Source organism: Oncorhynchus tshawytscha, linkage group LG18 (assembly GCF_018296145.1).
Source record: "Oncorhynchus tshawytscha isolate Ot180627B linkage group LG18, Otsh_v2.0, whole genome shotgun sequence".
Classification (NCBI taxonomy): domain Eukaryota; kingdom Metazoa; phylum Chordata; class Actinopteri; order Salmoniformes; family Salmonidae; genus Oncorhynchus; species Oncorhynchus tshawytscha.
In genome coordinates this window covers 13,635,830-13,647,619 of record NC_056446.1, presented here as the reverse complement: position 1 = coordinate 13,647,619, position 11,790 = coordinate 13,635,830, and the positions used below count along the sequence as shown (strand labels likewise).

The 11,790-nt window shown below is 45.9% G+C and overlaps 1 protein-coding gene across 1 annotated transcript in view; it reads right to left on the bottom strand.

The window, feature by feature from the left end:
- rev3l (REV3 like, DNA directed polymerase zeta catalytic subunit) overlaps positions 1 to 9,872 on the bottom strand; it is a 50,548-nt gene extending 40,676 nt beyond the window's left edge. The window contains 1 exon segment of the mRNA XM_042300670.1: positions 8,861 to 9,872. Coding sequence (XP_042156604.1) covers positions 8,861 to 8,999 — 139 coding nt within the window. The 5' untranslated portion in view covers positions 9,000 to 9,872.
- Positions 9,873 to 11,790: the final 1,918 nt, after the last annotated feature.

Below are 11,790 nucleotides of genomic sequence, written 5' to 3'. Positions count from 1 at the left end.
CGAGAGAGAAAAAAGAGAGACGAGAGAGAGACAGAACGAGAGAGAAAAGACAGCACGAGAGAGAAAAAAAAAAGACAGCACGAGAGAGAGAAAAGACAGCACGAGAGAGAAAAAGACAGACAGCACGAGAGAGAGAAAAAGACAGCACGAGAGAGAGAAAAGACAGCACGAGAGAGAGAAAAAGACAGCACGAGAGAGAGAAAAAGACAGCACGAAAAGAGAGAGAGAAAAAAAGACAGCACGAGAGAGAGAGAAAAGACAGCACGAGAGAGAGAAAAGACAGCAAAGAGAGAAAAGACAGCACGAGAGAGAGAAAAGACAGCACGAGAGAGAGAAAAAGACAGCACGAGAGAGAGAAAAAGACAGCACGAGAGAGAGAAAAGACAGCACGAGAGAGAGAAAAAAGACAGCACGAGAGAGAGAAAAACAGCACGAGACAGCAAGAGAGAGAAAAAGACAGCACGAGAGAGAGAAAAAAGACAGCACGAGAGAAGAAAAAAAGACAGCACGAGAGAAAAAGAGAGAGAGAAAAGACAGAGGAAAAAGACAAAACGAGAGAGAGAGAGAGAGAGAGAGAAAAAAGAGAGCGTGAGGAAAGAGAAAGAGGGGGAGAGAGAGAGTGAGAGACAGGTAGATAAGAGAGAATTAAAGGAAGGGGAGGGAGAGAGAGAGCAAGGTACCACGACAACAGCCATCAACATCCAAATCGGAGTTGTCACCAACGCTGTTTTTACGCTCCAGTGTCTGCCGGTGTCCAGACGCCCTGATCAAGATAAAAACACAGCGAGACAACAGGACATTTTCCCTTAACAGGTCTGCGTGCCCATTTTCAGCACATCGAAATTTGATATTCACGGCATGTCTCTGTGCCACACATCACACAGCGTTAGGGAGGCGTGATTGGTGCATTAGACGAGCGAGACTCCCTTCCTCCCTCACACACACACACACACACACACAAACCAAATTGCAGCCGATATAGTGCTGTGAGGGAAAATAAGGTAGCTAGGAGAACAAAGGGGATATGGGGAACAGGTTTAGACATTTCCCTTCAAGAAAAAAAACTGATGCCTTTTACAAAGAGGGCAGGCATGAATCTCTTCTAAAATGAAGACAGCAGCAACAGAAGACTACGTTCTGGTCGACCCAGAATCTCAGTGTTTCATGTAGCCCCCCCCCCTCCACTGTGCTCCTCCAGCACTGACAGAACAGAAAGAAGCAAGCTCGGTTGCCTTTAAAAATAAAAAAAAAACAAGCCCGGCTATTTTTAGAGCCAGCCAGAATTCCCCATCCCCCTTTAATAAGCCTGCTTTCATACACACTGTGTACAGTGGAACTGTGGAATTAAAAATTGATCTCAAGACATGCCGTTTGGTCTTCACAAGCAAATTGAGATGCGGGTCCTCACAAGGAGGGGAGTGTAGAATGGAGTGTTCAGAAAGCAGGGCTTTCCTGTCGTAGCTACAGCTTCCAAACAGACAGCTGTAGTCCTACTTCTCCGTCCCCAATGGCAGATACCTAAGACCGACTGATAAAGAATTTAATCCATGTGCGCGTGTTTTTATCAACATCCAGATTGAAGGCACAGCATAACAGGTTCAAAGCATTCCAGTTCAGGCTCTTTCTCTGCCAAATGATTCCATTCTTTTAAAATAAGATCTTAGAAATCTGCCTGAAACACTACAGCTTTCCTACAACAGTGAGTGGCCTGGGGAACAGAGAGACAGCCTTGAATGGCCCGAGCAGGGCCCCTCTCCCTCAGTTCTCTAACGTAGGGACAAAGAGCCCGGAGAAGAGAGGAAGGGTCGGAAACTCATCAGCGGACCAAAGTGACCCAACTCCACGTGCCAACACTGGGCTCCCTGGACCAGAGTGGGACCACACAGGCAGTACCTGCTTTTTAGGGACTCCCCGTATTCAAAGAACACAAATCCACTTAATATCCCAACACAACCGTTGGCAGGGAGACAGCCCACAGTTACTGAGCACTCCACATCAAACGAGAAGAACACAGGCGTATTTCAGAAAGTACCGGGAATTTTTAAAAAGGGGGAGGGCGGGGGGGACATTTCCTGGCCTGACGCTAGCGACCAACGCAAGTAATCCAGCCCAGCTTCACTCAGGGACTAATCGCATTACCTCACTGCCAGGCAGCAGTAAAAAGCTGACCGAATACACATACGAGGCCTACTGATGAGAGCAACAACAGCCCACTGATATCCCCACACACCCCTAGTGCTGCCTATAATGTGGTTAGGGCAGGCGTTTAAGGACAGAGTCCCATGTCTGCTATGGTCCCGGGTGTGGTAGAGAGAGCTCGGCTGGTCTGTCCGCCCGTCTGTCGTCTGGCTGAGTGTCTGTCTGTCTGTCACGTCAACCTCCCCTCGGCCTGGAGGTATGTCTGTGGCTCAGTCAGTCAGTGGGATTTGCAGCCAGCAGACGGATTTACCAGCAGCGAGTGGTAGACGCGGCTGGCCACCTCCACCTCTGTGTGTGTTATTAACACAGCGTGTCTCCTATTGATTAGACCCGGCAATAATCAAACAGCACAGAAGAGAGCTGCTCACTCAGACAATTAACCATCCAGCTGTGGCCTGTCAGAAGGTGGGAGATGAAAACACTCGCGCGGAGCAGGCTGGGTGAACCGTCAAGGCATGGCGCGGCATCTGCAGTAGTAAGGTGGAGCTCCTCAGACAGATGCCAGTACCAGAGAGGAGGCTGGTTTCTGCTTTCAAAATGGCACCCTATTCCCTGTATACAGGTTCCCGGGTCCAAAGCGGTGCACTATAAAAAAGGGAATAGGCTGCCATTTGTGACGCAGCGACCAGGGGGCAGGGAGATCCTGGACTCCCTCTGGTGGAGTGACCTTGGCATGGCCGGAGGCCTGAGGAAGAGGAGACCGCAACTAGAAAGCCCAGCACCAATCAAGACCGACAGCACATAGTCCTACACACACACACACACACACACACACACACACACACACGCCTGTCTGCAGCACCGTCTCAGATTCAGCCGAGCCTACCTTGAGACGAGGCAACCCAGAGGCCAGGCTACAGTGGCTGTGTAGTCACATTCAACTCCCCTGTGCTAATGAATCCACCATCCATCACACAGATATGCGGCCCGCCAAAAAATATCAACGTGGCCACCCCACCAAGGTTCCATCTCACTCAGGCACTGCAGACATTTCCTTCTCCTTCTACCAGATCCACAAAATTCTGCCATTAATTCAGCTGAAACAAATCACCTGGCAAAGATGAGCGTAAATGTTCCCCTGTAAGTCATTAGTCAATTGACAAACTGAAATAAAGGCTTTGCTGTGAGGCTGTGATTGTCTTTTCTGTTCACTGAAACCTTTCTAAGGTGATGTCTGAGGGCTAGGTGGGTACACCACTACAGTATAAGGACCAGGGTGTCACCTAACTCCACCTGGGTGACAGAAAAGGATGGCAGGGACAATGACTAGTGCTGCAGCCCCACATTTCTGCCCTCGGCGGTGGCGACGCATTCAAAATGCCACCGTAGAACCGGAGGGAGCTATTAAAGTCATCAATCACCCAGGCCCAGGCGCTGCAGCAAGGGCATATGTGTACTGTACAGAAAAACCTCAGGAGAGAGAGAGAGAGAGAGAGAGAGGGGAAGAGGGAGCCGAGAGAGCAATCTGAGAGAGCGAGGGAAAGAGAGCACTCAGGAAAAACCTCCCCTCATACAAGACAAAAAGGCACACAGTTCAGCTACAGGCCAGACTAAAAAAGGTAGGCCTAGAACAGTTCAGCTACAGGTTAAAGATTTAAGGTGTCTGCATGCTTCCCAGTTGAAACAGTTCAGAAGAGTTTGTGCATATATTATGACGACGTTGTGGCCTTTTTGTTCGTTTTGGACTTTGGTAAGGTTGGGTTTTTTTTCCGGCTGTTCGGGCACAACATTTTTTCTTGAAGTCGGTAGCCGAAGTCTACGCCCCTTCGTCGGTGATTGGTCAACAGTAAGGATTCTTCAATAAAGTCTTTGTTGTCATTCAACGAGAGACGACTCGTTATCATGCACATTTTTTCATTGAGAAACACTGCACCAAACCTCTTAGCTAGATGAAAAAATTTGCGCGACTAAGATCTCCTCAGAAAAAAAACGTCAAAATTAACGACAGACAATTTTGAGGAAGTGTGTTACTGGCGTCTCAAAAATGGACAAAAAGTACTGTTGCCGCTTTTTTCTCATTTATCAAGCGACGGTCTTTTGAGGGAGCATGCGAGCACACTCACTCCAAACTGAAGCACGCTGGCGTCTTTAAGAGTGAGCGCGTAGTCTACAGCTCAGCTATGGGGTAAAGGCTAAAAGGTATATCGCCTTGGCCACAGTACAGACTATTCCGTTCTGCTTTATGTGAGAGGCTATAGGGCTAACTCAGCTATGCGGTAAAGGCATTAGCTACAGTACAGTTATAGATTGAAAGTTCATTGTGATATAAACCTACCACACCCAGTAACCGTTCAGACACAGGCTAGAAGCAGCAGCAGCAGGTGATCGTCATCATCACCCAGAGAAAGGGGTGGGGCCCATTCTTCAGCTTTAATGCACTGTAAATCCTCCATAGAGGCCACCTGTAGTATTAAAGAATTCAACGGACAAAAACAACCTCACTGATTTTCAACCGTTGCATGGGGGGAGTTTTCTAAGGGGGGAGTTTTCTAAGCTTTCAAAGTCCATCATGTGCCTGCGGAACTCTTTGAAACCAGATAGCACTCCTGGGATTCCTGGCTTGATGTGAGGCCCCTACGACAGAGACACGGCATGGCATGGAGCTGCTTCTTCACGGCCACAAAGACACGACGAGGTGCCATTACTGTCTCCCATTACTCATGAGAGGGGCACTGATTGGACCACCTTGACGTACTAGGGAGGGAAAGCCCAAAGAGATGGAATGCATGACAAACAAAAGAACGACAGGCTTTTGTTCATGGTTAATGAGACCTGGACAGGCTGAGAGGGGCGTGTGTGTGTGTGTGTGTGTGTGTGTGTGTGTGTGTGTGTGTCTTCACTGGAAACCCCCCAACGGAAGGGCTTTTAAAAAGACCCGGGGCCCCAGTGTCTTGTGACAATAACATCACAGCCTCAGGATTATCAGGGGCCAGGGTTCATGCTGCTCTCTGCATTCACAGCAAACTCCTCTCTCACAGAGCAAGGCATTCCTCCCTTGGCATCAAAACTAGTCGAAATTGGAATGAGCCTGGAAGGGAATGGATTCAACTGATGGTAAAGGGACTAGGCCCACAAAAGACAGCCAGCCATGTGGCTACAAAACATGAGAAATAAGTAGATAGCCGTATCCATGTTAAACTAGCCTAAAAAGAAACACAGGCCTAGGTTACATCTTGAGAATGCTAGAGTCCAAAAAAATAAAAATAAAAAAGGGAGGTAGCAAATCAAAAGAAAAATGACCTTTTGACTAATGAGACGCCCCAGTCTTTGAATCCCCCATTATCCTGTTAATGGTTCCAGGAGGAATTCCTTTAGACAGCATTAGAGTTCCCCTGGTGAGAGGTAAAGGGGGAGGAAGGAGGCAGGGGCCAGGAGGAGAGAGGGCTCGAGGGAGGCCCCGTGTTTTATCCCTCGCCGCTGTTCGCTGCTTGACCCCTCATTCAGGTCAATTGGTCATGCAAGTTTCCCCTCCCCTGCACACACACACACACACACACACACACACAAACACATGCACACGCACGCAAACACACAGCCGAGCAAAACAAACACACACACAAAAAAAAAAACAGTTCCTGGCTGCCTCTCCCAGGCATCGAGGCAGTGAGAATGCCTGCTGGATCTTGTAAATCTAGCCTTGCTAGACATCAAGCAGGATCAATGCTGCCAGAGCTCAAAGACTGCAGCAAACTGCAACTCCCAGCCGTGTGGGAGAGACTCTGTATTTACCATGCATGGAAACTTCAATCAAGCCTGCCAGTGCTGCTGGAGCTGGCTGCTGCTGGCCTCTTACATATGCAATGAATTACTGATTACCACTGCATATTGTGCCCAAGCACTATCATTTGGCCTAAATGAGCAACGATTGAGCGTGAGGAAAAGCAACAGAAACCATGAAACGAACGACATCAGCGTCTCCAGTTTTCCGTCATGCACATGGGTCCCTGACGGACGTAGACAGGTAGCGAAGGCCTATAGAGGAGTGCATTACAGCCATGTGCTGTGCAACCAGACAGCAGCACACCACTAGAACGCCGTGCTCTATTAGGGCCGGGACTGGGCCTCAGGGGCTGGCCAACGAAGAGCAAGCAGCCTAAGTGAAAACAGGAAGTGTGGTGTCGAGTGACAGAGGGCAGAATGGTGTGTCTCTCGTGTCTGCTCTGTGCACATGGCCCGTGTCAGGAGAGGACAGGGAGGGGTTAGAGAAACACCAGGTGCATGTCACACAGGGCCACGCATGTAAACACACACACACACACACACACACACAGCCGAGCAAAACACACAACTTACTTTTTAGTCCAGCAACTCCCATAGAATGAGATCAGTGTTTAGGTTACATGACAGCTTTGAAAGCATTACAGATAAATGTAGACTAGCCTATTTATTGGTGTGTAGGGAGAAATAGAGACATGCCAAACGTGTTATAGCTCAGCCCTGACGCATGTATACAAGACTGATGTGTGTATTACCTTCGTGTGGGTGTCTGTGTGACCCATTTCCGGGCTATTCTAGAAAGCCTTGGATGCCGATTGTCTGAAAACCATGGTATACGAGACAATATACCACAGGTATGGATGCAAAACGATTGTTTACTGTTCTAATTATGGTGGTAACCAGCTTATAATAGCAATAAGGCACCTCGGGGGTTTGTGGTATATGGCCAATATACCATGGCTAAGGGCTGTGTCCAGGCACTACGCGTTGGACAAACACATCACACCTCCTCTGGCCTTATTGCTTGATTAGAATATGAAATAACATTTATCTTAAAAGAACAAAATAGCATTTTCATTAGTTTATGTAACTGTTGGCTATATGTACAAACAAACACTAAAAACACCACAATTCAAGTGTTAAAATTGATTAAATAAACACCATCACAAAGATCATTCATTATTAGTTTGTTATTAGGGCAGGTCTTACAGAAAATTATGCATTTAAGAAAATGCATTTCAGAAGAACAGAATGGCACATTCTGAGTTGAAAAATATTACTGCGCTTTGAGTGTTGCAGTAATGCTATAAGGAAAAATATATTTTTAGGTGATTTCAAAAGTTCAGAATCTGCTCTCCTATAAAGACATAAAAAAGGTCACTTTTTGGTATTTCATTTCCCTGCCTCTGTGTAAATTCCAAGCTAGACTATTATATGCACGTGAAATTTAATTAAACAATTCAGGTGAAGTTTCGATGGGCCATCATCAGCCAGTGAATGACAGATGGGGGGGGTGATGACTTGTCCTCTTAAAACTGCTTATAACAAGTGTTAGCGATATTAAGATTCTAACACCGACCATATGGTTATAGACTTACTTAGGGAAAGTCAAGGATGGGAGTCAAGACAACAAAAAAAATGGCAGAGCAATTATAAAAGTAAATTAGTCAATGACTCTGTCGGCTCTTCTAGTGTTAAAGATACACTTCAGCAAAGCTATTCAAAATGGAGAAATAAAGGAGTTGCGTTTCTAGTCAAAGCATTCCATATTGTGACGCAATTGCACATTGGAAATACTGAGCCAACACTGATGTAGGCTTGCCACAAGTAACACAGTGGAGCTGCAGGAGAGTTACTGTAAAAACAATGCACACTGCTAATCCCAAAACAGATGCCTTGTTGTGTTGTTATTGAAAGCCGTGGCCTCACAATACCTCGAGGTGAAACAATGTGCCGAGCACATTCCCGCAGGATACAGAGCTACGAAGTGCGTGTAAAATGACGGCGGTCTGTGCTTGCCTCTCGGAGTCTGACCTCGTGTCGACTAAATCGTCTGGAGGTTAGAAAGCATTAACATGATTCAACAGATTATGCCACACAACACAAAATGAAGTGGCAAAAAGGAAGTCTACATGGCATCGGTGAACCCAACCCACATCCACTTGTTACACTACAGTGTTGTAATGAAACTGGTCAGTGAGGGGTGCAGGGACATTGTCTAAGTGTAGATAAGTGGGGTCCAGTTTTTTTTTTTTTTTTTGGGGGGGGTTGCAAGCTGTTAGAGCTGCCTCCTTTACAATGCAGAGGACACCACGTGGAAATGTGAGGGACTAACATACATCATTTGATTGACACCCTGACCTACACATGAACATATTTCCTTGTGTGGTCCGATTCCAATACATAAGCCATACCAGAAGGCAAAGCGCGTCCGTCCTCCATATTTGGCTCGAAATTACAACCACTTTTCCGGCGAGTGCTGCAGGAAACCAGTTAAATCAGACAGACAGTCACACCTCCATTGTAGAAACTTTGTCATGCTGTGATTCCAACTTGCTGTGGCACCATTCCTCAGGTTGTTGGCCACAGGAAAGATTACTTCGTTTATTTTATTGAAGGTATCGTAAAGTGGGTTATGTGCCAAATGCTGATGGTGTAGGTGTGGTGAAGGTCTGTCTGTTTGTCCACAGCCCTGGAATGGAACACGAGACTGAAAACAAAGCAACTACGTGAAGCATCGCTTGCATGCTGGAAACAGTGGCGAGTTGGTGTATGGTTTGTTACAATGTCTCACCTCACTAAACATCAGTCAAAAGACCGCTTCTGTATTGTTATACTTTGAATTGGGTTGCTTTTGTAAATGTGTGTTACATCCGTGCACCGCGTGGCGGTACTGTACCAAGCAGCAGAGGATGACCGTATATTAAAAACCAGATGAACATACCTGCTGGTGTTGCCCCGAAAACTCGAACCACTGGTACTTTCTTCACGTCACTTTCTCTGAATTCGTTATAACAGACGTCCAAGTCTTTGAGGGGACTTGCAAGGTAGTAGTCAGCGGTGACGATGCGGACAGCAAACATGACTGCTGTGCTGGATTCAGTCAACTACGCTAGCTAAATTACGATCTGGGGCAACATCTAGGAACAGAATGAGAATAAATTGTCTTTGTAACAATGTAGCAACCGACGAAAGGAAGTCAGTTGTGTACACAAACGACCTAGCAATAAACCAACGTCTCGATTGTTTGTTTATCGAGGCAGCCCGCAGAGTTGCCCATATTCCACCTAGTTTTGCAGGCTAGAAACTATGAAGAGTAATCTGAGCTGCAGCTACTGGGGACCATACCGTAACTAATGGAGGTGCCCCGTGATTCAGTTACTATTGACATAGTCCACTCTTCTCTGAATGTACGGTGCTGAAACTAGCTGCCCACCCGTCCCTTCAAAAACAACACAATACTGGGCTTCCACGAGACGTTTCATTGGTTCGAGCGGCCATAGCTAGTTAAACCAGCGAAACCAAAACCACTTTCTCTCCACTCGCCGAATCCGGGTGTTGCTACGGCATATCCATCCGGGAAAAAATGGCAATTGTTGAGTTACTCTCCTGCGGAGACAGAATATTTTCCTGCACGTATTTGACTTGCAAACAAATACGCTTTGTGAAGAGAATCAAGTGTGGCTGTTCTTGCAGTGGTTTCATGTGTGCTTCCAATGTGGCACTGCGGACAAGGTTTCCTCTCCTCTGTAATATGATCACAACACTAACCCAAAGGCAACACCATTCCTCCCCCGGCAGACCCTCCCCTAGTCTCTGCCGCTACTGGTTAGCTGCTCGCTACTGACACACTGCAGCAACACGGGTCAGAAGACTCCAGATCCAGTCCCAAATTGTGCTGTTAGAACCACCTAAATTTCACGATTGGCATTGGTCCGTTTACAAGCGCGCAAGTGGAAGTTAGGTTTTCAATTGGTTTACAAATCTTTAGGCGGGACATGGGTATGAAAGGCAAAATCGTGTTCTGCTTTTTTAAATCTTCCTATTTGGTTGGGAAATGTTGTGAATATTGAATGGCTGGGCTATGGGACAGTGGATGCGCATTGATACATCTAATGGAACGGTTAATAGGCATTACCCTGAGAATGAGGAGATTGTGGAGCTATAGCTCCCTGCTATCAACCAATCAGCATCCAGGATCCAAACAACCCGTTTTATAATAAGGGAGTTCTATTAACCGGAGCCGCTGTGCACCAATATATGGCACGTGACGTGAGCGGGCAAAAGCGGCGTGGGAGGAACGCCCTTCTCAATTAGAACAGTAAATCTGCGCCCCTCGGTCATGTTGTTAACAAGTAAGCATGGCGCATCGTCCAGAAACATACAAGGTCTATTTAAAAAATATATAAATATATAGGTTTGAATTTTCAAACTGGTTTTTACTGAGACGGCAGATAAAGCGGTTTTTTTTATTTTTTATTAAACATTAACTTTAGCATGTGATCACACAGACTCCTCATTACTCCACGTGGTTAATCAACCTCGGGCTACCTCACTTTGGTTTTAAGAGAATTTCGCCATGAGTTTTGAATGGCACTTGGCTCATGCACGGGGGGAAGCACCGTTCCAAAACCAATGCAATCACTTTTGACCCGAATCAAACTCCACCCACCGGGGTTACGCGGGCCAGAAAATCGAATCTCCTCAATGACTTAACGTCCTCGAATAATCCATTATACTACTCCACTGATCTAAACTATTTAAAAAACGAAACCCATAGAAATGACGCCTTCCAATGATGAACGTTTACAAAATGTTCTTGAAATGAACTGATTTCGATTGCAATGACTTTCGCAATAACATTTTTATAGAACAAAACTTCCACATACTACTACTATACATGCTCAAGACAAGTTCCCGAAGCATGTTTACATTCTGCGTAACCAAACATGACAGTCGTAAAAGACACTGGCGAGACCCTTTCCTCTCGTGCTTGATTGGATCACTTTAACGTTCACTATGCTGTGATTGGCTCTATAACACACTTTCTAGCATGTCCTTATTTGAACACTTCTCGAAGTTCCTCACTACACGACAGTACATCATTACAGTACAATTACCATATTTTGATAAATGTACCCCATTTTGGCCCTATAATTCCTACATCCATATGAATGCAATTTTGTTCCCCTTAGTTCTAAATAATGTTTATTTACCACAAGACAAGATAGACAAACATAATAGAATGGACATAGTTCTAAATTCCACGAGATCTTTCAGTCAGTCCACACAATATTGTGGCACACAACAATATTTGCCACAACTGCATAACAAATATGGTCTGTTTTATTATTATAGGCCTATTTTTTTTGCACTTTCTTTCTACTGCCCTGTCATAGAATTTTAAAGCTTCACATTGGTCAATTTAATTCCGTCTAGATTTCCATAATAAACCAGGCTGTAGTTGTGGATGGGCAGAGCCCACTCTTTTCTCGTCCACTGAAAGGCCCATAAACCCCTCCGAACACTCGGCTCAGACTGGGGACACAGCCACACTCAATGGGGTCCCTGATGACGAAGAATGTACCGTTAGCATTTCATCTGGATGGAGTGGTAGCGTCTGTCAATGGGAGTGTGCTCTGACCTTGAGTGAGATTTGGCCCTTTCTCTGGAAACCAATCAGCGCAGGTGAAAATGAGGTGAGTCTGTTTAATAGCAGTTTTCTGCTGAGAGCTAGGCATAAGCATCACAATCCGGGATAGCCTACAGCTGATTAAACTATATATTTCTGGGTAAGTATTCACATACAACAGTTAACACAGCTCTCTTGTGAAGGGAATTGTATCCTTGTTGATGGTTGGAGAATTTCCACTT